This window comes from Leucoraja erinacea, chromosome 1 (assembly GCF_028641065.1).
Source record: "Leucoraja erinacea ecotype New England chromosome 1, Leri_hhj_1, whole genome shotgun sequence".
In the NCBI taxonomy this organism is placed as follows: Eukaryota; Metazoa; Chordata; class Chondrichthyes; order Rajiformes; family Rajidae; genus Leucoraja; species Leucoraja erinaceus.
The window spans coordinates 47,298,394-47,326,225 of record NC_073377.1 but is presented as its reverse complement, the minus strand read 5'-3'; the positions used below and the strand labels follow the sequence as shown (position 1 = coordinate 47,326,225).

The window sequence follows — 27,832 nt, the reverse complement described above, 5'->3', positions numbered from 1 at the left end:
GACAAAATTGCTGGAAAACTCAGCGGGTGAGGCAGCATCTATGGAGCAAAGGAAATAGGCGACGTTTCAGGTTGAGACCCTTCTTCAGAAGCTAGTTTAAAGAATTTGAAGCAAGGAATACCTACTAGGGCCAAACAGTAACTCTGAACCAATTCGGAAATAAACTATTGTGAAGCTGAAGTGCTGCAACCCAGATTTTCTGCTGTGCTCTGCTGGGAGTACAATAATTTATAAACCTTCAGCACATTTTTATCCAGAGAGTTGGGCAATACCTTGAACATGTTACAATGCAACACATTACAATGCAAGATAAATCTAATCTAGTTTGAGTTCTATTTTCCTTAAAAAAATAAATGTATGATACCAAAAATGAATAAAGATTACAAATAAATTAATATTATTCACTTCAACTTAATTTTCATATTACTTAATCACTATCCGATTAAATAGAGGGTCGTTAAACAGTTTTCAGGTATCTTATTAACTTGACCCATTGGAAACAAACAAACCAATCCTCAAAATATAAAGTGGTAACTTACTGAAGAAAATGTCATTCCTGTCAAATATAAAAGAGTATTGTTTGCTGGAGATAAGAATGGAAATGCTATATTCATTGTAAGATTTGAAATAGGAAAATCTCTATCATTCTCGATCTGCGAACAAACAAAAGTGAATATTTCAGGAGATCTGATTCTTTTAGCATTCTTAAACTTATTGGAAGTGCTACACCAGACACAAATAATATTTGTTCAGGCAAAAATAGTGAGAGTTAAAATTATTACTGTCAAGAAATTCTCTCTCTGCTAATACTAAAATCAAACAATTGTTATAATACAAAAAAAAAAATTATACAATTCTAAGAGCAATGCAAATCTTTGGAGTCCCAAGATTAACTTCGGTGAGATGCTTGGATTGAAATTCTGCTTCCAATTCTGACCATCATGCTGACATAATTTTGATGTCTATTTCATTAGGCTGCCTAGAGGTATATTGAGCAGTTAATTGAATAGACAATGACATTAAAGATGAAATATAATGTGAAAAATTGTGAGGATATTTAAATACAAAGGCAGAGTATCCTTTAGATGATGAACACTTTGAAGGTGTTATTATGGATGGATCAAGGTATCCCTTTAAATGCATATTAATATGCAGATACAGTAAGCAATTAGAAGGGCAAATAAGAAGGCATTTTTTGCTGGAGGATTTAATTATGAGGCTGGTTATGTATGCATCTAAAGCAGCGTTTCTCAACCTTTTTACCCTTGCGGAACCCTTGAAATAATTTTCATGTCTCAGGGAACCCCTACATAAAAATTATTGTATATCTTTGTTAATCTCTTCCTTTCTCTTTCTGAGCGGAGGGGGACTCGGAGTAAGATGGCCAAAAATCACAGCCGTACGTGGTAGCGTTTTTTACTAAAATCAATATAAAGTGCAAACAGGAAGTGGTCAAGTTTAGACTTTTAATTATATAGAAGGCAAGGCAGCTCTAATTAGGCAAAGCATATATCGCTTGAGCACTTTCAAAACCAAAGGCAAGGCAGCTCGCTTTAGCACTTTTAAAACCAAAGGCAAGGCAGCTCGCTTTAGCACTTTCAAAACCAAAGGCAACACACAGCTTGCTTTAGCACTTTCAAAACCAAACACAGCTTTAGCCAAAACCAAAACACACTTTTGCATTTTCAAACTACATTTTCAAACCACATTAAGGGCACTGACAGGTCAGTAAACCACTCAAAGTTTCGTAAACATAAGTTCAGTGTTATTCACAGCTCGGACTGCGAATTGCGACCTCTCGCTCCCCCATCTTGCAGAGAACTGAGGCACCTCCACACTTCCGGGTTTTATAGTCCCTCCGGAAGGGGCGTGGCCTTCAGGAGAGAGAATCTCAACATTTTTTAAACACTAATAACTCTTTTATTTTTCATCGATGGGAAAAATCCTCTTGTCCTGCGCAGCGGAGAGGGACTCTGAGTAAGATGGCCAAAAATCACAGCCGTAAGTGGCAGCGTTTTTTTTCTAAAATCAATATACAGAACAAGAAGTGGTCAAGATCAGACTTTTAGTAATATAGATATGAAGTTGGGAGGTCATTTGGCAATTGTATAAGACGTTGGTGAGACCGCATTTAGAATATTGTGTTCAGTTCTGGGCACCATGTTGTAAGAAAGATATTATTAAGCTTGAAAAGATTTATGAGTACCAGAGGGTGTGAGCTATAGGGAGTGGTTGAGTAGGCTGGGTCCCTATTCCATGGAGTGCAAGGGGACAAGGGGTGATCTTATAGAAGTATACAAAATCATGAAAGGAATAGATTGGGTACATGCATAGAGTCTCTTGCCCAGAGTCGAGGAATCGAGGACCAGAAGACATAGGTTCAAGGTGAAGGGGAAAAGATTTAATAGTAATCCGAGGGGTAACTTTTTCATACAAAGGGTGGTGGGTGTCTGGAACAAGCTGCCAGAGGAGGTAGTTGAGGCTGGGACTATCCTATCATTTAAGAAACAGTTAGACAGGTACATGGATAGGACAGGTTTGGACGGATATGGACCAAGCACAGGCAAGTGGGGCTAGTGTAGCTGGGACATTGTTGCCCGGTGTGGGCGAGTTGGGCCGAAGGGGCTGTTTCCACACTGTATCACTCTATGATTACACGTGGCTGAAGAGATGGCAAACAGACATTAATTTTCAAATTGTTGAAGAAGAGATACTAAGTCGTTATTTAATTTCATCTGGGCTAAATTTAAAAAATGTCTCCAGGAAATTAAAATGCTGGTATTACTTACCATATAAGTGATGTCCACTGCATCACCAATTTCCTCGATGCTTTTAATAACATCAGGAATTGTATCATTGGTTGCTATTTTAAAACGATAATCTTTTAAATTGCTGAGAAAGAAGAAAAAAAATACCCATCTTTATGTTTCCTTTTAGTTAATTGCCTGACTATACAATAAGGTCTAATACATCTCTAGTAAAATCATTTAGTTAACATAGTTTATCCATTCTATTGTAAATACAGATCAACCTTTACGACTTTGATCAAACACAATGACCGCCTTGAGGCACATCAATACAATTGGGTGACAATCATTGATGTCTTGCATCACTCTACTCTATAACCTATTCATTATATCTTGGTTGAGATTTTCATTGTTATTTTATTTTATTTTAATTATTTTCTTACTGTTTAGATTAGTTCAACACAATCACATTTGGCGTTGCATGCCCCATGGTGTAAATTATTACCCAAACTTGCCCAGCTCTTTGCAGCATTCCTCTTCCAGGTGAATATATGGTTGGACAAAGTACAATTACCCACTGAATCAAATGCAACAAGGAAAATAAACATTTAATTTGATATTTTTCCCCATATTTGTTTCTCCCTTGGTGCATCCACACTGCACAGTACCTCACCAGTTTAATTCTAAAGTCACTGTGCATCATGAGGTTTAGGGGTTAGGAGTTAGATACACTATGTCATCATATTGACATGCAGTGAATCAGCTAATTTATAATGGTTTGTTTGGTCTCATTGCTTCAATAAATATAAACAGGAATTTGTTTGGTTCTAAGTATGGCTAATTTTAGTGCTAATGCTGGGAGACAATTCTCATTGCCACAGAGATAGTGACATTTCACAATTATGTAGTAATTCTCAGTAGTCCAAAAATCCCAAGGAATGTGCTAGAATACTACACTATATTGAGATGCAACAAAAGAGCATAAATAAAACAAAAAGACAAAATAGGAATTGAAGATTAAAACAAAAAAATTGCCTACATTTCTATTTTCACTATTAACTTCAGTGTACATGTTTCCATTGTGACCAATGTTGGCTTAATTTGTCTTCAGCTTTCAAGAAGCAAATCAATTTAAATAAACTAATCTTGACTAATCCTGGCAAATCGTTATCCAGACATACCTTTCCAAAACAAATACAGTTGCCATTCAAGGCTGTGAACGGAAAATTTGATTTTTGGAGGACTTTTACAATGACATCGGCATGCCACTGGACTAGTTATGTTGCATTACCAGCACACTGATGAGTGGCAAGTGGCACCAAATTTACCATGTGTTTAATCTGCCACTCTCATAAAGGAGATCAGCAGGGTCATTGACCATAGCCAGGTGGGGCCAGTCACAGCTGCAACCAGTCAGCATATGGCAAAATAATGTCTCCCCCAACAATCCAGTACAACTTCCTCAATCTTACGCCTCCACAACGTATGAGAAAAAAGGAACCTGCAGATGCTGGTTTATACCCAAGATAGACATAAAGTGCTGGAGTAACTCAGTGGGTCAGGCAGTATTTCTGGAGAAAAAGGATGGATGATGTTTGCATTGTGTCCCTTCTTCAGAAGTCGGCAGAAGAAGGGCCCCCAACCCGAAAGGTCACCTATTCTTTTTATCCAGAGATGCTGCCTGATCCGCCGAGTTACGCTAACACTTTGTACAATACAATACAATACAATACCTTTATTTGTCATTTGAACCTCACATGAGGTTCAAACGAAATGTAGTTTCTGCAGCCATACAATACAATAAAAGAACCAAAACACACACCAACACTATTCACATAAACATCCATCACAGTGGCTCTCCTCCTCACTGTGATGGAAGGCAAAGTTCTTGTCTCTCCCCTGCATTCCATTTCCCTCCCGAAGTCGAGGTCAAAGCCCCCGGCGGGCGCTAGTCCGCGGCAAATTAAGGCCGCGCCGGGCGTTGTAGGGCCCCCCTCCAGGTCACTCTCAACCCCGCAATTCGGGCGGGAGAAGTCGCCGCTGCCACTGCCGGTGCCCCGCAAAGCAGCCTCCCACCGGGGATCCGCGAGCTCCCGGTGTCACCATCCACCGGAGCCGGGCCGCATCAACGCGCCACCGCCGCTCTCCATGCCCCGAAGCCGGCCAGCTCCACGTAGGTAAGTCTGCAGCAGCTCCTCAGCAGCTCCACGGCAGGCTCCTCAGCAGCTCCACAGCAGCTCCTCAGCAGCTCCACAGCAGGCTCCACAGCAGGCTCCACAGCAGGCTCCCCAGCAGCTCCTCAGCTCCACAGCAGGCTCCACAGGCTCCGCGGCTCCTCAGCAGCTCCCCAGCTCCACAGGCTCCGTGACTTGAGCCTCCAGGTCGTTCCGGTGGAGGCCGCCCCACGGCGCTAGGCCCCAACGGCAACGGAGCTCCGACAGGGAAAAGGTCGGGTCTCCATGCAGGGAAGAGATTAAAAGTTTCCCCCACCCCCCCCCCACACATACACATTTAAAAAAAAAACCCGATAAACAGCTACAAACTAAACCCTCAACAGGACAAAAAAACAAAAAAAAAACACAGACAGACTGCAGAGGCCGCTGCGACACCGGTCGCGCCGCCCACCTATCTTCCTCAAAGTATTAGTTACTTGATGATCACTCATGTTATACCAATATATAACTTTCACATAGTGCAAAATTTATGAAAGGTCAAAACCTATTTTAAATGTACCACTCCATATCCGAGTACGAAATTACTTGCAGGTGGCAGTATTAATGTGCATATAGCTTGTTGTTTTTTTAAAGCAGTAAGGATGTGTTACCTTGAAAAGTGCAGCCCAGCTTGATATAATATTGGAATGGAGATGGTGACTTCATTGTCACTCATTGTTTCATTTAATTCGCTGCTGTCGCTGAAATGTTAAACAGAATTTATATTTCATGGCATATTTTCGCAGCATAATACTTTCAGCAAAGAATCACACCAACTTTCATTTGTTTTAATGAAATGCAATGCATTAAGTTAAAACATAACAAGGGGGTCATTATATACTTTTGAAAGGGTTGGTTACAATGAAAGAAAGACCATGACCTTTGATTTATCTTCTTTAATTTGTCACTTAATCCAGAATAAAGGCTCAGTCAGACTTGCAGTGGTGGAACTCTTTAAAAAAAAAACTGTAGTCACTGCAAATTTGGGAGTGATCCAATGGAACCACTAGCAGTAAGGCTGACTCATAGCTCCAGCCTATTAGGTTCACCCTTCGCCATTCTCTGTGCGGCGTTTGCATTCTTCCTGTGCTGTTAACCTTCCTTCTAAGTGGCCTTCCTTCCTTTGTTCCCTGCCATGTCTAAAAGATGTATAATTGATTGATAAATAATTGCCCATTATAAATTGCTCCTGGTGTGATAAATTGTAGAATCTGGAGAGAAGTAAATGTGGAAATAAAATGGGATTAGTGCAAACGGGCACTTGATGGTTGTGATGGACTTGAATGGCCTATTTCCGTGATATATGACTATGTTGAAACAGAGGATATTGGAAACACACAGACTGATCTGATGCGTATTGCCAACATTTGGTTCTATTCCATTGACCTTTGGTGTTTTATCTGATTTTACACAAATACATTTGACTGTAGTGAATTAAATATCGAGGGGGCATGCAGTGATTAAATCTTTCCCTACTATTTTCTTAAAATTGGATCATTTGCGACCTGTATGTTATTGTCGGCCTAAAATGCAACTTTCCATTGAAGTCTTTATTCTATTAAACCATTTGGACAGACACTTAAATAGACAAGGTTTAGAAGGATATGGTCCTAATGCAGGCAACCAGGATTAGTGTAGCAAAAAGGTTAACATGGACGTGGTGGGCTTAAGGACTCCTTAGTGGGCTGAAGGGCTTGCTGTACGTTTCAATGATTTTAGAACACTTTAAGCTGATTTATTGAACAAATAGTTTGCAAAATTAACATTATGTGCTTTAATGTGGAGATTTCGATCCTCAGTTCTGCTTCATACTTGTTGCAGCAATTAAATTAGGTCTCTTCAAAATTCTTCTTTACCTTGTCGCCTCCAGGTGTATGTAAACATCACTAAGGAGATGAGTGGCATTGAATTCAAATTTCATCTTAAAGGAAATCTGAGAAAGAGAAAGAGAAAGTTAACATACAATAAAAAGGTTATTGTATAATATAATATAATATATAATTGTACAATAAATGGGCATTTATTCCAAATGTCTGAGCAATTTTGATTATAAACTCATCTGTAAAACGCAATTCGTTATTTTTTACAATTCTTTATATTTTTGCTTCTGGCCTTTGCTGTTCATGTGTTATGTAATTCCACTGTGTTTTGTTTCAGAAACAGTTCCCATTATCATCCGTCTTTGCTCTCAATATTCTAATTCTAACGTAACCAAGACTATTATATAAATAAGAATCTATTAAATTATTCTATTAATTGATGTATTAATTGATACAATTAATTGAATCTTTTAATTGACACAGTACCAAGTTTTAACAATTTGTTATCAATCTCCTTCAGATGAGAAAAAAAAAACTGTCTCAGAATTAAATCTGAATTCTGCAATCTAATGGGTCGGGATCCGAAATGTTGCATATCCATGTCCTCGTATTCTACGCAAGATTCCAGCATCTGCAGTTCCTTGTGTCTAAAATACTTCAGATGCTGGAAATCTGAAAGAGGAACAATGATAAGTACAGAAGGACAAAGCAGGACGAGCAGCATCTACCGAGAGGGAAAGACAATTACATTTTCTGATCAAAGGCCTTCCATTAGAACTGGGAAAAGTTAAAACCAAACAGTTTTTAAATTGCAGAGTTAAGGGCCTGCCTGTCCCACGAACATGCGGCAAGTGCAACCTAACATGGTTGCTTGAGCCGTACGGCCTCTCGGGGCCGGTCCCACTTCGATTGCCGTACTCGTATGGAGTTCTGCGGAGCTGGTCCCGACAACGCGCAATATTCCACCACTCACCCCCCATTTCTTCCCTCGCCGCTTCTTACCCGTACCCTCGGTCACTCCCTCCCTACCTCCTCTCCCCTCCCTGCCCCCCTCCGCTCCCTCGATCCCCCCTCCTCACCTCCCCCACTTTCCCTTCCCTCTCCCTCACTACCCCCTCCTCTCCCTCTATCTCCCCACTCTCCCTCTTCACCTCCCCAGGATCTCGAGGTTGCCGCTCCTCTCCCTTCTTGCGTGCCCCAGAGGAACATCAGCCATCGGCACCCTCAGAGCATGGCTCAGTGCCCAGGCATCAGGATCCCCAGCTGGTACGCCTCGCTGGCAGGCAGGCGGGCAGGCGGACGCGCCGGTCGGCAGGCTGGCAGGAAGTTGAGCACCAGCAGGCAGGTGGGCCATGTCAGCAAGAAGGTAGGCACTGGCCGTGAGGCGGGCCGTGCCGGTAGGCAGGCGGGCGCTGGCAGGGAGGTGGGTTGTGGCCGGTGACTGACAGTGGAGGTTTTCAAACCTTAATAACTTTCAAAATATACCTTCAAACAAAACTTGGTGCATTTGCAGCACAGGACAATGGTGAGTAAACCATAATGCACCGTTTATGTGCAAATGTAAAAATAACGTAAACCACAAGATGAGAGTTTTAGTTTTGTATAAATACCCTGAAATCTCTCAATCTCTCACAATCTCTCTCTCTATCTCTATCTCTCTCACACACAATCTCTATCACAATCTCTATCTCTACCTCTCCCTCTCACTACCTCTCTCCCTCTCACTACCTCTCTCCCTCTCCCTCCCTCTCTCAATCTCTCTATCTCACACAATCTCTATCTCTACCTCTCCCTCTCACTACCTCTCTCCCTCACACTACCTCTCCCTCTCCATCTCCCTCCATCTACCTCTCGCTACCTCCCTCTCCCAATCTCTCTCTCAATCTCTCTCTCTCTCATGACATTGTAGGTTAATTTAAAAATAAAAGAATAGTGTTGTCTCAATTCTGACCTTAACAATGCTTAAAACTTTTAATTAACTTTAAAAACTTTTAACCGATAAAAATAGCCTTCATAAATTTAGTAAAGTCTAGGCAAACTGGTGAATAAATGTTATCAGAGAACTAGTCAAAAATGCTCTTGAACTACTCAAACCAATTGAAATCATAATTCAAAGTGTCACCATTTTGTATGCAAGCACAAGACAGACAGTACACAGTTGTTCACTTCTCCCCGACAAGCGTGCAACAGAAGTGATTAACCATAATATTCCATGATATTTAGGATGCACACTTGTGCCCCTCCAAAAGCCAATAGATTTAAACCCCTCTGTATCCCCCTGCTCCGATTTCCAGATATAAATTCTTACCTCGGAATCTGGTGTAATAAATGGATATCCAACTTTGCACGTTACATTGTTTGGTCCCAATGGTGTGCAATCATCATTTTGCTACAAGAGAGCGAGAGAGATATTTCATTATGTAAACAGAATAATTGTACTAATTATTTCAAGATAGCTGAATATCATTTAACCATATAGCTGCTGGTTTTTGTTCAGTTCATATTTTCTGTTCAGTTTGGCAGATTCAATTTTGTTTTGCACTCAAGTTAGGTATTCTCTGTATACAAATTGCTCCTTAGCAAGATCCCATGAGATCTAACCTTCGAGAGCAGCCTACCATGCGGCACCTTGTCGAACGCCTTACTAAAGTCCATGTACACAACATCTACAGATCTGCCCTCATCTTGCTTAAATGTAGGTGGTTTTACCTGCCTCGGGAGTTTACTGTGGCTGTCATCATGGCCATATACATCCCACCACAGGCTAATGCTAACCTAGCGTTTGCGCAGCTGCACTCAGCCATCAGTAAGCAGCAGGATGCTCACCCCGACGGTGCCTTCATTGTTGCAGGGGACTTTAACCAGGTCGACCGACAAGCCACACTCCGCAAATTGCATCAGCATGTGCAGTGCCCTACCAGGGGCTCAAACACGCTGGATAAAGTGTACACCAACATCAAGGACGCTTACAGAGCTCTCCCCTGCCCATCCCTGGGGCAATCCGATCACCTCTCACTGTTTCTACTGCCTGCATACAAACCCCTCATCCGCAAGATCAAATCTGCAATAAGGACGGTCAAATTATGGCCCGAGGACGCCACTCTACAACTCCAGGACTGCTTTGATCACACCGACTGGGACCTGTTTGCACAACAGGCAACCTGCGGTACAGAGGCAAACTTGGAGGAGTACACATCTACTGTGCTCTCCTACATCAACTGCTGTGTGGAGACTGCATCTCCCTCCTAAACAGGTATACCATTTTGGATACTGTTGGGGGAGATGGCTCATCAGGGGAAGGCAGCAGCAGCCAAGTTCATGGTACCATGGGTGGCTCTGCGGCACAGGAGGGGAGGAAAAACAGTTGAAGGTCAATAGTAATAGGGGATTCAATTGTAAGAGGAATAGATAGGCATTTCTGCGGCTGCAAACGGGACTCCAGGATGGTATGTTGCCTTCCTGGTGCAAGGGTCAGGGATGTCACTGAACGGCTGCAGAACATTCTGGAGGGGAAGGGTGAACAGCCAGTTGCCGTGGTGCACATTGGCACCACCGATATCGGTAAAAAACAGGATGAGGTCCCACAAGGTGAATTTAGGGAGCTAGGAGATAAACTTAAAAGTAGGACCTCAAAGGTAATAATCTCTGGATTACTACCAGTACCATGGGCCAGTCAGAGTAGAAATAGGAGGATATTGCAGATGAATACGTGGCTTGAAAAATGGTGCAAGGAGGAGGGATTCAAATTTCTAGGGCATTGGAACCAGTTCTTGGGGAGGTGGGACCAGTACAAACAGGACGGTCCGCACCTGGGCTGGAATGGAGCCAATGTCATTGGGGGAGTGTTTGCTAGTGCTGTCGGGGAGGATTTAAACTAATGTGGCAGGGGGATGGGAGCATGAGCAGGGAGACAGAGGGGTGTAAAATGAGGGTAGAAGCAAAAGGTAGCAAGGTGAAAAGTAAAAGTGGCAGGCAGACAAATCCAGGGCAAAAATCAAAAAGGGCCTCTTGTCAACATAATTGTATAAGAGGCAAGAAGGATTCATAATAAGGTGGATGAGTTGAATATGCAGATAGTTATTAATGAATATGATATAGTTGGGATCATGGAGACATGGCTCCAGGGTGACCAAGGCTGGGAGCTGAACATCCAGGATATTCAATATTCAGGAGGGATAAACAGAGGAAAAGGAGGTGGGGTAGTGTTGCTGGTTAGAGAGGAGATTAACGCAATAGAAAGGAAGGAGGATAGCTTGGAGGATGTGGAATTGATATGGGTAGAGCTGCAAAACACTAAGGGGCAGAAAACGCTAGTGGGAGTTGTGTACAGGCCACCTAACAGTAGTAGTGGAGTTGGGGATGGCATCAAACAGGAAATTAGAAATTCGTGCAACAAAGGTAAAACAGTTATAATGGGTGACTTCAATCTACATATAGATTGGATGAATCAAATTGGCAGGGGTGCTGAGGAAGAGGATTTCTTGGAATGTATGCGGGATAGTTTTCTAAACCAACATGTAGAGGAACCAACGAGAGAGCAGGCTATTCTGGACTGGGTATTGAGTAATGAGGAAGGGTTAGATATCAGTCTTGTTGTTTGTGGCCCCTTGGGCAAGAATGACCATAATATGGTTGAGTTCATCACTAGGATGGAAAGTGACATTGTTAATTAAGAAACAAGGGTTCTGATCTTAAAAAAAGGTAACTTTGAGGGTATAAGACATGAATTGGCCAAGATAGACTGGCAATTGGTTCTTAAAGGGTTGATGGTGGATATGTAATGGAAGACATTTAAAGACTGCATGGATGTACTACAATAATTGTTCATCCCAGTTTGGCAAAAGAATAAATTAAGGAAGGTAGTTCATCCGTGGATAACAAGGGAAATCAGGGTTAGTATCAAAACAAAAGATGAAGCATACAAATTAGCCAGAAAAAGCAGCCTACCAGAGGACTGGGAGAAATTCAGAGTCCAGCAGAGGAGGACAAAGGGCTTAATTAGGAAAGGGAAAATAGATTATGAAAGAAAACTGGTAGGGAACCAGGGCCATATCTAATTCTCTCTTAAATATAGCCAATGAACTGGCCTCAACTACCTTCTGTGGCAGAGAGTTCCAGAGATTCACCACTCTCTGTGTGAAAAATGTTTTTCTCATCTCGGTCCTAAAGGGAAAATAGATTATGAAAGAAAACTGGCAGGGAACATAAAAACTGACTGCAAAAGTTTTTATAGATATGTGAAGAGAAAAAGATTAGTTAAATCAAATGTAGGTCCCTTGCAATCAGAAACATGCGAATTGATCATGGGGAACAAGGACATGGCAGACCTATTGAATATCTACTTTGGTTCTATCTTCACTAAGAACATTTGCCGGAAATAGCAGGGGACCAGGGGTCAAATAAGATGGAGGAACTGAGTGAAATCCAGGTTAGTCGGGAAGTGGATTTGCATTTCGTTGTCTCTGTACTGTACACTGACAATGACAATTAAATTGAATCTGAATCTGAATCTGAAGTGGTGTTTGGTGAATTGAATGGATTAAAGGCCGATATAAATCCCCAGGGCCAGATAGGCTGCATCCCAGAGTACTTAAGGAAGTAGCCCCAGAAATAGTGGATGATTTAGTGATAATTTTTCAAAACTCTTTAGATTCTGGAGTAGTTCCTGAGGATTGGATGGTAGCTAATGTAACCCCACTTTTTAAAAAGGGAGGCAGAGAGAAAACGGGGAATTACAGACCAGTTAGTCTAACATCGGTAGTGGGGAAATTGCTAGAGTCAGTTATTAAAGATGGGATAGAAACACATTTGGAAAGTGGTGAAATCATTGGACAAAGTCAGCATGGATTTATGAAAGGTAAATCATATCTGACGAATCTTATAGAATTTTTCGAGGATGAGGGAGAACCAATGCGTTATATCTGTGCTTCCAGAAGGCTTTCGACAAGGTCCCACATAAGAGATTAGTATGCAAACTTAAAGCACACGGTATTGGGGGTTCAGTATCGATGAGAATAGAGAACTGCTGGCAGACAGGAAGTAAAGAGTTGGAGTAAACGGGTCCTTTTCAGAATGGCAGGCAGTGGCTAGTGGGGTACTGCAACATCTCCAAGTTTGCGGATGACACGAAGCTGGGGGGCAGTGCTAGCTGTGAGGAGGATGCTAGGAGGCTGCAAAGTGACTTGGATAGTTTGGGTGAGTGGGCAAATGTTTGGCAGATGCAGTATGATATGGATAAATGTGAGGTTATCCACTTTGGTGGCAAAAACAGGAAAGTAGACTATTATCTGAATGGTGGCCGACTAGGAAAAGTGGAGATGCAACGAGACCTGGGTGTCATGGTACACCAGTCATTGAAAGTAGGCATGCAGGTGCAGCAGGCAGTGAAGAAGGCGAATGGTATGTTAGCATTCATAGCAAAAGGATTTGAGTATAGGAGCAGGGAGGTTCTACTGCAGTTGTTCAGGGTCTTGGTGAGACCACACCTGGAGTATTGCGTACAGATTTGGTCTCCTAATCTGAGGAAAGACATTCTTGCCATAGAGGGAGTACAGAGAAGGTTCACCAGACTGATTCCTGGGTTGTCAGGACTTTCATATGAAGAAGGACTGGATAGACTCGGCTTGTACTCGCTAGAATTTAGAAGATTGAGGGGGGGACCTTGCAGAAACTTACAAAATTCTTAAGGGGTTGGACAGGCTAGATGCAGGAAGATTGTTCCTGATGTTGGGGAAGTCCAGGACAAGGGGTCACAATTTAAGGATAAGGGGGAAGTCTTTTAAAACCGAGATGAGAAAAACATTTTTCACATAGAGAGTGGTGAATCTGTGGAATTATCTGCCACAGAAGGTAGTTGAGGCCAGTTCATTGGCTATATTTAAGAGGGAGTTGGATGTGGCCCTTGTGGCTAAAGGGACCAGGGGGTATGGAGAGAAGGCAGGTACAGGATACCGAGTTGGATGATCAACCATGGTCATATTGAATGGCGGTGCAGGCTCGAAGGGCCGAATGGCCTACCCCTGCACCTAATTTCTATGTTTCTATGCCCTTATTAATCCTCTTGGTGACATTTTCAAAACATTCTGTCAGATTTGTTAGACCAGACCTCCCATGCACAAAGCCATGCTGACCATCTCTAATCAGTCTGTGCTTATCCAAATGCTGATAGATCCTGTCTCCAACAATCTTCACCACTGATGTTATGCTCACTGGCCTGTAATTCCCAGGCTTGTCCTTGTTGCCTTCTTAAATAATGATCACCCTCCAGTCTTCTGTAACTTTACCTGTGTATAAAGATGATGTAAATGCTTCTGCATGGATTTCTGCAGGTTTCTCTTTATCTTTTCACAAGGTCTGAGGATGTACCTGATCAGGTCCTTTGGATTTTAATGCGTCTTAAAACTGCCAATACTTCTTCCTGTTTGGTAGTTTGTTTATGAGCTCAGATATTCTTTTGTTATAGCTGTACAAGGCACTGGTGAGGCCACAGTTAGTGTATTGTGTTCAATTTGGGTCACCCCGCTATAGGAAGGATGTTGCTCGGCTGGAAGAAGAGCGGAGATGATTTATGAGCTTGTTGCCAGGACATGAGGGCCTGAGCTTTAGGCAGAGTTTGGGCATGCTCGGAGCATAGGATGATGAGTTGTGATCTTAGATAGGTGTATAATATTATGAGGGGAATAGATGGAGTAGATGCACAGAGTCTTTGACCCAAGTAGGGGAATTAAGAACCAGAGGACATGGGTTTAAGTTGAGAGGGGAAATATTTAATAGGAATCAGAAAGGGGAACGTTTTCCACACAGAGGGTGATAGGTATATGGAATAAGATGCCAGAGTTGATCGTTGAGGCAGAAACAATAACACCATTTAAAATACTTTTTCGAAGGTATGTGGATGGGAAAGGTTTAGAGGAATATGGGCTAAACACAGGCAGGTGGGACAAGGGTAGATGGGGCACCTAGGTCATCATTGGCAAGCTGGGACGAAGAGCCTGTTTCCATGCTGTATCACTCTTTGACATCACAACCCCTACGCCTCAGTTCCCCTTAGCTTCCATGCTCTACTTCTCAATGAAAATGGGTGAGAAATATTAATTGAATGTGGTTTTACAGAAGACAGCCATGCTGATCTTTGAGCGTACTTAGTTTTTGCCAAGCCGCTCTTTTGCTTTTAATACACACACAGAACCACTAGATCCTATTGACTAGTTGCATCGTGGCCTGGTTTGGCAACTCGAACACCCGGGAATGAAGGAGATTACAAAAAGTGGTGAACATTGCCCGGTCCATCTCCGGTATTGACCTCCCACCAATCCAAAGGTTCTATATCAGATGCAGTCTCAAAAAAGCAGCCAGCATCATCAAGGATCCACACTATCCTGACCATGCTCTCATTTCACTTCTGCCATCGGGCAGTAGGCATAAGATACTACAAACACCAACTCCTGAAATTCTGAATATCTTACTGGCCAGACACCCCCACATCTTGATGGTCCCTATTCCTGGTTCTCTGATCCCCTGATGGTTAAAGCTTTCCTTCTCTCCGATCCCCTTTGGTCCAGATTCCCCAAACCTGATGCTCTCAACTCCCTCTGCTTTGTAAGCACAAGAGCTATCCCAATTTGCCCCCATCCTCCTGGTACAGATCCTTGATGAAAACCCTCTCCCTCTATCTCAGCTTCTACTTCTCCCTCAAACCCTTAGCCTTGGTCTCAGACGCAAGTGGTTCATTTTCCATTGATGTTAAATGGAACAGCCATTCTTTAAAGTTCAAGGAATTAACATTACTGAAATATGCAGTGGGAATCCCATGTCCAATGATTTTGGTGCCATGCTCAAATGCCCACCCTGCACCCCCATTTGAATACACAAGGATTTCAAGTCCAATGAATTTAAATGGAGCATATAGAAGAATAAATGACACAATGAATAAAAATTATGAAAAATAGCAAATGTTTCATTGTCAAATTTGAACTCATTTTTTCCCCCATGGACTACATGGACAGGCTACATTTCTGTTGGGGCCCTTCTTCAAATTCAAACCGAATCAGAAATCGAACTGATTCAGTAGGGTCCCGGCTGAAAACGTCACCTATCTATGTTCTCCCAAAATGCTGACTGAGCTGCTGTTACTCCAGCCCTTTGTGCTTTTTTTTTGCTCAAGATTCCAGCATCTACAGTTTCTTGTGTCTTCTACTCCTTTTGTCTTCTGTGGTTCAAGTTAATTCACTGTATTGAACTACAGACAAGTTGTTATCTTACTGTAACAGTTGCAGATTCAATGACACTGCAAAATTATAATTAAACATGAAGAACCTAACATTGTGTATTTTGTTAACCCCTTAAGGGCCTGTCCCACTGTACGAGGTAATTCCAGAGTTCTCCCAAGTTTTCCCCTGATTCAAACTCGGAGAATGTCCGTAGCGGGTCTGTAGGAGTTTGTGGATGTCTCGAGCGGCTTGTATGAGTAAAAAGTAACCATTTTTTTCATCACGAGTATTTTTGGTACTCGTGGACATTTTTTAGTGTTGAAAAAACATCACGAGTTTATCGGATTTCCCGAGTACCTACCGTTACTCGTACGAGCCGCTACGAAACATCCACGAACCCGCTACGGACATTCTCCGAGTTTGAATCAGGGGAAAACCCGGGAGAACTCTTGAATTACCTCGTACAGTGGGACAGGCCCTTTAAATGTGTCTGTGAAGTGCATTAGGGCATCCATATTCTGTGAACGGCTTGATACAGATTCAAGCCCTTCTTTCTTTACTTACATGAAATAGAATGGGTGCAGATGGTCAATGCCATCCTGTCCATGTTTCTTTTTGCCTTGCTCCTAACTGTCCCACAAGTACAAATCTGGGAGTCATCTAATGTTATATGACCTTAATAATATTTTATGTTGAAATAGGTAGCCAAGATTATGTAACATTTTTGTTTCCATCCACTGTCAGAGAACTTACCAGTGGCTAATCAAATTGGATGAAGAGGCTTTCAAACGTGATTTTTTTAAAGTTTAGTTTAGAGATACAGCGAGAAAACAGGCCCTTCAGCCCATTGGGTCCTTGCCGACCAACAATCACCCTGTACACTTGCATTATCCTACACACTGGGGCCAATTTACAATTTTTCCTGAAGCCAATTAACCTTCAAACCTGTACTTCTTGGAGTGTGGGAGGAAACCAGAGCACCTGTGAAAAGCCCATGTGGTCACAGGGAGAACGTACAAACGCCATACAGAGAGCACCCGTAGTCAGGATCGAACCCATGTCTCTGGCACTGTAAAGCAGCAACTTTACCACTACGCCACCATGCCACCCCATTCAGAGGTAATTTCACCTATGAGTGATGCTTTGAGTTAATATATATTAGTACACTATAACTCTTAACTAATAAAATTGCAAGTGGGATTTCTATGACAGTAGATTAAAAATATAACAATATGACTGTTCCTTACCTCCACTCCAGCAAAATAGATATTCTTAGAAAATATCACTGCTATTCTTGAGTTGTAGGCATTTTCCTTTTGGTTTATTAATTTTATCACCAAATTGAATTTTTTCTGATTGATTTGCACAATGTAAGGATGCATCCTGGAAACATGAAGATTTAATTTGGATTAATGTTAATCAAAATGCTATTTTTATTTGATAATTTGAAACAAAGCTTAGGACATTGTGCTTAAAAATATTATCTGGTTTGTGTTCAATGTAAGCCAAATTATGATAATGGCCAAAAAACAACATTTGTATTTGGATCTGGCTATTTGTCAGTAACAATAGAAAAGTACGCAAGCGTGAAGGTGAGGTTGAAGAAGCAGTATTTAAAATGATACTAATCTGCTCGTTTAAACCCTAAAGATTGCAGGAGGATGGGTAGATGAAAAGAAACAAAATTGTTCACCTTTGCATCTTTGGAAATAACTGCAATAGTAAAAGGATGAGCGATGGAGCTTGATTGTCATAAACTGATTGTAGAAGATTGCTGAAGATGGAATTCAGTTAGCTCAGGAATAACAATAAAGTTCTGAAGAATAACAGCTAAAAACACAATGGTATAGCAAAGATATAGAAATATTTTGGCATTAGTAAGAAATTAAAGGCTATAGTTGAACAGGAAAAGGTCCATTAAGCAGTAGGGATTAACATGTATCCTATCTATAAATTACTGCCCAAGAGAGTGGCTGACAGTATTCGATAAGTGACCAGATGAACACTTCAATTACTTATGCATAGGGGGGCATCAGATGAAGTGCTAGGTGACAAGGTTAATACAGAAGAATGCCCACCGGACAGTGTAGAAAGTTGGATCAAAGGGCCTAATTCCATGCAATATAATTGCATGATTCTTTGAAAGATTATCAATGTGAAATCTTAATTCTGATTCTCCACAGACACAGTTTAACTATTGCGTATTCCAGCAACTTTTGATTCTATGTTGTAAATGTTATTACCTGTCACCCTTTATGTCTGCCTGGGCACGAAGCTTTAGGTCACTGATGCATTCTCCATCCTCTCCACAATCTTTTGTGAAAGGCACCTGGTGGAACACAGAACACAATAAAATGACCTCTTGCATGGTCAGGAAACTGGAAGACGTATATTTTCCAGTGGCACTTAGAAACAGTCATAGAGCTGTACTGCACCAAAACAACATTCCAACATCTACAGTCTCTTATCCTCCATATCATCCAGTCTATTTCATTGGCACCTCATCCATCATTCAATGTAATTGCATCCACCAACGTTGTATTATGTCTACACCAACAAAATGCACAGCAGTTGTTTGCCCAAACTACTCCCAAGTCAACAACATCTACCACCAAAAGGACAAGACCATCAGGCATAAGAAAATACCACCATCTATTGGTCATACATTATCTTGACTTGTAAATGGTCCTGGATCTAATCCTGGAATATCCTCCTCAACAACACTGTGGGATTATCTTCACCAGACCAACAGCAGTAATTCAAGGAGATATCTCGCCACCACTTCTCGATGAATAATAAATGCTAACTTTGCTGCTCACGTCTCCAAAAATAAATTAACAAATAAAAACACCCGAGCACCTGGAAATTAGTCCAGATCAATGATATATTGAATTCCGCCCTTAATTACATTTTATTTAAGAGATCCTGTTGCCTTTGCAGGAGTCCCAGACAGATGGATAGGAAGGGTTTAGTTTAGAGGAATATTGGCCAAATGGGATTGTCCCAGATTGCTAACTTGGTCAGCATGGACAAATCAAGCCAAAGACCCTGTTTCCACCGGCCTATGTCTGTTCTTCTATTCTTATGAACTCAATGGAATGTGATGTTGTGAAGAACTATTCCTCAAATTCCCACCACAGATAATCTTTGTCTCCTTGACAGTGGTAGGCCTGGCTTTCAGGTGACACAACAATACTTTTTTGTTTGGAATCATTTCCACAAATAAGTAAGCAACCCTTTGACATTTTATGTGTTTCATTTTTTAATCTGTGCTTTGGTTGCATAAAGGACAATTTAAGTTAACCACTAGGTGGCAGCAACCTCCATTCACAACAATCTAACTAACAATGAAGATCGACACAACAAGCTGGAGTAACTCAGCAGGGCAGGCAGCATAAATGGAGAGAAGGAATGGGTGGCATTTCGGGTCGAGACCCTTCTTCACACAATGATCCCAATTGTAAAGAAAGGAAAATTTTCATTTGTATATTTGAGCATGTCTGCTTCAAATGCAAAAAAGAACACTTACAAAACATTGTAATGTGATAAAATTTCCACCTGCAAAATATATTCAATCTGTTTCACTTGTAAAAGACAACACAGTTAACTAGCAAAATAACAGGAAAATTGTGGCCAATATTGAGGTTTCTATGCATTATCCATTGTATATTACTGGCATTTATACTATGATAAATTCTTTATTTGAAAATATTAACATAATTTAATTGTAGAATAGGAGGAGACACTAAAGGGTGAAGCATGTTTATTTTACTTAATCCATCGAAATCCTTCTTAACATTTACTCACTAGTTGACAAAATAATGCCTCTAATCACGTCTTCCAACTTTGATAGGAAATGTAAAATACTACTGGAGCATTCTCAAAGAAATATGTTATTCAATAATTGTGCCCGAGCTAATGTTATTGTACTGAAAATAACTTCACTTAACGCACCTTTTCAGTCAATAGTTCCACAGAAATAATATTGTGGGTTCATGGCCCTTATCCCCGGCTCAAAAATATTAAAAAAGATTCCAAAAGTATTAAAAAACATTCAAACTATGAAATATTTAGGAAACTATAAATCTGAGGTGCTTAATAATATTCAAATAAACTCAATTCTGAAACAAAATTATGAGGAGAGAATCCAGAAATCAGGGGTGCAAAGGGACTTGGGAATGCTGGTGCAGGATTCCCAAAAGGTTAATCTGCAAATCGAATCGGTAGTAAAGAAAGCAAACTCAATGCTAGTATTTATTTCAAGAGGGCTTGTATACAAAAACAGGGATGCAATGCCGAGGCTCTATAAGGCGCTGAAAAGGCCACATTTGGAATATTGTGAACAATTTTTGGCACCATATCTGAGGAAGGACGTGCTGGCTCTGGAGAAAGTCCAGAGGAGATTTACAAGAATGATCCCAGAAATGAGTAGGTTAACCTATGATGAGTGTTTGTCGACATTGAGCCTGTACTCACTGGAGTTTAGAAGACTGAGGGGGGACCTTATTGAAACATAAAGAATAGTGAAAGGCTTGGATAGAGTGGATGTGGAGAGGATGTTTCCACTAGTGGGAGAGTCTAGGACTAGAGGTCATAGCCTCAGAATTAAAGGAACATTCTCTTCGGAACGAAATGAGGAAACATGTATTTAGTCAGAGGGTGGTGAATAAGTGGAATTCTTCACCAGAAAGGGCTGTGGATGCCAGGTCAGTGAATATTTTTTTAAGGCAGAGATAGATAGGTTTTTAACTGGTACAGGTGTCAGAGGTTATGGGGAAAAGGCAGAAGAATGGGATTTGGAGGGAGAGGTAGATCAGCCATGATTGAATGTTGGAGTAGACTTGATGGACCAATTGGCTTAATACTACTCCTATCACTTATGACCTTCTGAAATCTAAAACAACTAAGTTCTCCATCACTGATAGACATTCTGATCCATTAAAATCAATGGAGCAGAACACCATGAGATGGACTAACTGCTGCAGGCTGTTCAATTGCTTTGGCCTCTTCCCAAAATTGCTTTGGCCTCTTCCTTCGGGGGATGCGACTTTTTCTTCGGTCGTATCTCCCGTCTCCGTCTGCGCCGAGGCCTAATGGCGGAGCTGGCAGCAACGGAGCTGTGGCGGCAGCAGCGGCAGCAGCAGCGGAGACCTAACTCGGCACCGAAGCTGTAGCGGCGGCAGCGGCAGCAGCAGCGGAGACCTGACTCGGCCCTGGAGCTGTAGCGGCAGCAGCGGCAGCAGCAGCGGGGGCCTGACTCGGTACCGAAGCTGTAGCGGCGGCGGCGGCAGCGGCAGCAGCAGCGGAGACCTGACGGCCTCTGAGCTGTGGCGAGGCAGCGACCACCCGCGGAGTTTGAACCGTCGCCTCGGCGCAGAGGGAGAACAAAGAGGGAAGAGCCAGAGACTTTAAGATTTTGCCTTCCACCACAGTGAGGAGGTGTTTGGTGAACTCACTGTGGTGGATGTTAAATTTGTGCTGACTATGTGTTTCGTCATTTTTTTAAAATTATATGTATGACTGCAGGGAAACAAAATTTCGTTCAGACCAAAAGGTCTGAATGACAATAAACGAATCTAATCTAAATCTAATCTAATCTAATTCAAGCGGAATTCCCAGCACAAGTACTGGGCAATTGCCACATGTTAATACTCCTTTGCTGTACTCAGTAAGAATTTGAGAGATTGCCTGTATTCATGGAATGGCTGCAAGAAACTTCTAAGACTTTTACATTGGTGTGAATTCAGATTTTGCTGACTGCTTCACAGGGAAGCACCGTCATTTCTGTGTGGACTTGCTGTCAGTTCCCTGCAAAATATGACCCAGTTTGCGTTAAATCGTGTGATTACTCTCAATGGCGAAAAAACAGTACCAATATATTGCCATGGTATTTTACTGTGACACAGCTCCGACACAAGGAACTGTATATGCAAAGAAAGAAACAAAGTGCTGGAGTAACTCAACAGGTCAGGCAACATCTCTAGAGAACATGGCTAGATGACATTTTGGGTCGAGGCCCTTCTTCACACCGATGTTTTGTTATTAAAGGATAACATCCTTGCAAGAGATAGGGTGGAAGGAGGTGCAGTTCAGATAAATGTGGGAGTCGGAGGATTAGTAGTAGATGTTAGTCAATAGTTTGTCTCTTGTGATGGTGAAAGAGGACTCTCTCAAACTTCTACAGGTGCACAGAAGAGAGCATACCAACTGGTTGCATCATGGCTTGGTTCGGCAACTTGAGCGTCCAGGAGCGGAAAAGAATGCAGAAAGTTGTGAACACTGCCCAGTCCATCATCAGCTCTGACCTCCCCACCATCGAAGGGATCTATCGCAGTTACTGCCTCAAAAGAGCTGCCAACATCATCAAGGACCCACACCATCCTGGCCACACTCATCTCTCCGCTGTCATCAGGTAGAAGGTACAGGAACCTGAAATCTGGTAATCCAGGTTCAGGAACAGCTTCTTCCCCACAGCCATCAGGCTATTAAACTCACCATCAAACAAACTCTGAACTATAACAGTTTATTTATGTGTATATATATATATATGGTATATACTGTTCTGTAATTATGCTTCCAATACTCTGTTGTGCTGCAGCAAGCAAGAATTCCATTGTCCTATCTGGGACACATGACAATAAACTTTCTTGACTTGACTCTTGACTTGAGAGATCAAGAAAGGGGAGAGGTGTCAGAGAGAGTTCAAGTGAATTTGAGGGCAGGGTGGAAGTATGGTAAATTTAATGAACTAAATTAGTTCTGCTTGGGTGCAGTTCTGAAGAAGGATCCTGATCCAAAACAGCACCGATCCATGTTCTACAGAGATGCTGCATGACATGCTGAGTTACTTCAGCATTTTGTGTCTTTTTTGCTAGGGCAATTTTCGTATCTGTGCTGCAATTTGCTTAAAATTTGGTAAGTTACAGCTCCCACCCATAGGACCTGGTTTAAGACCTGAAACATGGTTATATGGTCCTGGTCCTGAATCGTGAGAACAAAAATAATAAATGCCCATTGTTGACTCTGGATCTCTGCCTTTTCTCTTATAACTTCTGCAGCCTTCTATGTCTTTACAGTTTTCCGCGCGTGGCCTATAGTGGGACTGGGAATGATCGGTCCTTCCATCTTATTTACATCACAACAGGAGGTGGCACGAACCATTTAATTTCTTTATAAATTGACCATTCCATTGTCAACAATTGGACCAGGCACTTTTTGTATATTACATGAGGGTTGCATATAATATTTATGCCAAAACAGAAATCGGAAAGAAATATATAAAATGAGCACTTCCTTGCTTTAAGAGACTGTTATCATGGTTTGTTTCCCTCTTGCTGTAGTATAATCTGGTCACATTTTTCAAATAATAGTTGCATTATGAAACAAATGCAAAATATATGACCAGAAATGCCCATTCCAATTATCCAATGGGTAGGGCCAAGTGGAAATGGGTGCAACGGCAGCTACAAACCATTTTTTACCTGTGATTGATGCAAATTGATACAATTTTCGCACAACAGATTTTTAAAAGTAAAATCCCATCCGATTGTCAAATTCTTGTCACATTTAAACAAAAAACACAAAATTGATTATACAACTGTAAGTTGTTAAATTACCAAAGCTTTCTTTGATTTTGGCAGGTCAACATCCAGGACTGGTCCTTCCTCTGGATTTAAGGTCTCAAACTCCACCAGAATCTCTACAGGATTTAGAAAATCTGGAGCATCCTATAATATTGCAAGAAATGAACAACCATTGGTCAAACTTGAGTCAATCAAAATGAATGTTGACATATGAAGAAAAGTCAAAAACAAATGATAACATGTTCAACATGAATGGGCTGACAGACAAATGGTAACAAACAGGCATAAATTCTCACCATTGACTTGAATTGAAAACATTTTATTAGCCAAGTATGTATACATACAAGGAATTTGCCTTAGTGCTTTGCTTGCACGGATAACAACACGATATACAGCAAAAATAAAACATTATAATTTAAACATGTGAAGAATAAACTAAAATACCAGAGAGCAAAAAGAGGTGACAGACTTTTGGCTGTCGAGTAGAGCTACTGCTCATGGGAAAATAGCTATTTTTATGTCTGGTTGTGGTGGCTTTGACAGTCTAGAATTGCCTCCCAAGGGGAAGTACTTCAAAGAGTTTGTGGCCAGGAGATCGGTCAGAGATGATCTTACCCGCTCGCTTCCTGGCCCTTGCAATGTACAGTTCGTCAATGGAGGGAAGGTTGCAGCCAATAAACTTCTCAGCTGATCGGACGATTTGCTGCAGCCTCCAGATGTTGTGCTTGCTGGATGAGCCAAACCAAACCATGATAGAGAAGCTGAGCACAGACTCTATGATGCCAGTATAAAACTGGACCATCATTGCCTGTGGAAGATTGTGTTTTCTCAGCTGCCGCAGGAAGTACATCCTCTGTTGGGACTTTTTGACTGTGGAGTCAATGGTCCCTGGAGATGATGGTTCCAAGGAACTTAAAATACTCCACAGATGTGACTGTGGTGTTGTTGATGGTGAGTTGGGGGAGGAGAGGGGAGTGGGAGCTCTCCTAAAGTCTACAATCAATTCCACTGTCTTCAGAGCATTGAGCTTGAGGATGTTGCGGTGACACCAGGACGCCAGCTGTGTCACTTCCTGTCTGTAGGCAGATTCCACCCCATCCTGAATCAGTCCAATCAGGGTTGTGTCATCTGCAAACTTGAGAAGCCTGACAGACATGTCTGTGGAGGTGCAGTCATTGGTGTAGAGCAGCATTTCTCAACCTTTTTATGCTTGGAACCCTTGAAATAATTTTCATGTCTAAGGGTACCCGACATAAAAATTATTATATATCTTTATTAATCTCTTTCTTTCTCTTTCATAAAGTTCATAAGGCAAACATTATGTATTTTTCTGATAACTGATTTAAGCAAAAAAATAACATGTTTTTCTCAAGTTAATTGACAAAAAAAACTGAAATCAAACTGCGTTAAAAACTGAAGCAAATAAGGGCAAACAGAAGAACTAACCTTGGAGGGGAGAGAGAGAGAGAGAGAGAAAACACGTAAACTTTTAAAAAACTAACAAAAACCATACATAAATAAACTTTTGATAAACCAACAAAAATAAACATAAACATACTTAATTTTTTTAAATTCATATAACATCCCTAAAGACAGGTCTGCTGGAGACCTTGCATGTGTCTGTACTTGAGTCACTTGAATCCGTCACGTACAGCTCCTGTCCACTGACCACGAAAGGCCGTTTCACACTGACGATGCTAAATAGACGTCGCTAAATATGCCGTACATATATAATAAAATCACGAATATGAAATTGAACACAAAAATGACTCAAATTGAATTTACATATAATTAGCCAATTTATCACTATTTCTCTCAGAACCCCAATCGACCTCTCGCAGAACCTTAGCGTTCTGGAAACGCTAGATTCCCAGTTGAGAAACGCTGGTGTAGAGAGAGTAAAGGAGAGCGGAGAGTACGCAGTCTTGCAGTGCTCCTATGCTGAGGGTCAGCGGGTCTGAGATGTACTTTCCCAGCCTCACATGCTGCTTCCTGTCTGTCAGGAAGTTGGTGATCCACTGATAGAGGGGTTCACACACAGTCAACTGGGAGACTGATATGAACACTAAATTAATGGCTGTCAAAGACTTCTCATTAAAATTCAGGAATTTGGAACATTGGTGATAACTTCAATTGTTACAAATGGCTGAGTTTGGATCAGGTGAAATGTTGGTATTTTGACAATCTGAACCTGAAGTACCTTGCCAAATTTCAGCTTTGATTCAGGACAAAACATTGTTATTCTTGCACCGCCATACTCTAGTTTGCCTACTTCACTGCCATTAATGCTCTTCTCTAATTACACTGGATTCAAAAGTTGGACTACTTAAATTAGGATTTGAGTTTGGTTTCCCAATTGGTGCTTGATTCCCTCAAACCTATGCACCCTTCTTTCTCCTGGGTTACATTCTTTTCCTAAGATCATTAACAGTTTCTCTCCCAAATTCCACCTGATTTGCTCTGTACTGCTGGGTTTAAAAAAAAAATAAATAAACAATTAATAATAGCAGATACTATTCTGTTTATGTACAGCATAACATTTGCAATACAAAAAAAAAGATAATTTATCCTATTTTCAGTTCCAACAGCAAAAGGCCTGGTACTTAAAAGTCTAGCTCAAGGAAATGATAAAGAGCACAAGGGAGAGTTTTCGCCACAGTTGGGGAATGTTAAGGACGTTAAGCGTTCCAAATCATCACTGGCATTAACTATTGCAAGTATTAGACATTAGATAATAGACACTAGGTGCAGGAGTAGGCCATTCGGCCCTTCGAGCCAGCACCACCATTAAATGTAATCATGGCTGATCATCCACAATCAGTACCCCGTTCCTGCCATATCCCCATATCCCCCGACTCCGCTATCTTCAAGAGCCCTATCTAGCTATCTCTTGAAAGTATCCAGAGAACCGGCTTCCACCTGAGGCAGAGACACTGAGGCAGAGAATTCCACAGACCCACAACACACACTCACAATTGTATTGTGACAATATTGTATTGTATACAATATTGCATTGTAATTCATTTTCTACTTAGATTATTTTTAACATAAACAATAAACAAGGATTAAACCTTTTAAAAGGAGGAGCCAAACAACAAAAACAGCTTTTCACAGTACCTTGGTCCACATGGCAATAAACTGAACCAATTTAATTATGCTTCGAAATTCCATAGTTTTGTGCTCATTTCTGGGCAACAAATATACTTGTGTTTCTGAACTGAGGACAGGGGGGTGGAAGAGAATTGAGTGTTTCATGGAGAGGGAAATCAGCACTGGAGAAAGGAACACTTTTCCATATCTAGAGACAACGCTTCAATGTTCATTCCCCATAGTCTACTCAAATAATTGACTGCGATCACAGAACTGTAACTCTTGTCACAATCATGAATATTTTCATTGCTTCAACCTTGTAACTGGATGTCTGGCTAAAATGTTTGTCAAATAAGCCAATGGGTGAGAGACATAGGATGTATATAATCTGGACCTTGGCTGGCACATGAGAAGAAATTGTCCACCTAGATATCTGTGATTCTAAATCCCACAAGGAAAATAACATCCTATGTTGCTGAGCACTCCATGCACTGTGTAGTTCTATTCTTAAACAACAGTGTTGATTCCAAACATGCATTAATTCCTTTCCCATAAATAAATGATATAATTTTGAAGTAAAAATGAATGATTTGTAAAAAGAACATTTGAGAGATACGAGCCTGATAACTGTAAGGAAGGGACAAAAAATGTTCTTATTCATTAATTAAAAAAAAAAATTATAGGCAGATATTTGTTTTTATAGACATAGGACATTTCTTAGATCATTAACATCACATAAAGTTCTACCAGTGGGTGAATCTGGGCTCTTATTGTTAAATCCAATGCTATCCCTGCCTGCTATTCAAATATGCCTTTGCATGAGGTGTTGCTGGTGGTTCTAGTTTGTTATCATACTTTGGAATGATTACCCACTGAATCATGAGGAAAGCTATTTCCATGTAAGTAAAAGCATTGCTTAAGAAAAAGTTTAGTTTACTTGCCAACATGTAGAAGATGTGTTCAGTGCAGTTCTGGGAGGGTAGGGTGATGTATCCTTGGATATTTCTCTCATGTGTTTCTTTGAAGAGTCCTCTGGTGACACGTCGTGCGGAGTCTAGTCCAACTTTATATTCAAGAACTGCAACCAAAAATTAGTACACTCGGTCAACTCAAGTCATGTCAGGAGTCAAGATTTGTCCATTTGTTTGCCCATTAAAAACTTGCTACAGC

General features: G+C 41.2%; 1 protein-coding gene across 1 annotated transcript in view; it reads right to left on the bottom strand.

Annotated features, from left to right (window-relative positions):
- The window catches only part of LOC129701160 (integrin alpha-1-like), a 54,909-nt gene that overhangs the window by 26,153 nt on the left and 924 nt on the right, over positions 1 to 27,832 (bottom strand). Inside the window, exons 2-10 of the mRNA XM_055642581.1 lie at positions 27,604 to 27,740; positions 23,606 to 23,716; positions 18,233 to 18,318; positions 17,237 to 17,372; positions 9,089 to 9,169; positions 6,817 to 6,893; positions 5,572 to 5,661; positions 2,790 to 2,892; positions 540 to 653 (exon numbers count right to left, since the gene is read on the bottom strand). Coding sequence (XP_055498556.1) covers positions 540 to 653; positions 2,790 to 2,892; positions 5,572 to 5,661; positions 6,817 to 6,893; positions 9,089 to 9,169; positions 17,237 to 17,372; positions 18,233 to 18,318; positions 23,606 to 23,716; positions 27,604 to 27,740 — 935 coding nt within the window. The remainder of the gene's footprint in view (positions 1 to 539; positions 654 to 2,789; positions 2,893 to 5,571; positions 5,662 to 6,816; positions 6,894 to 9,088; positions 9,170 to 17,236; positions 17,373 to 18,232; positions 18,319 to 23,605; positions 23,717 to 27,603; positions 27,741 to 27,832) is intronic.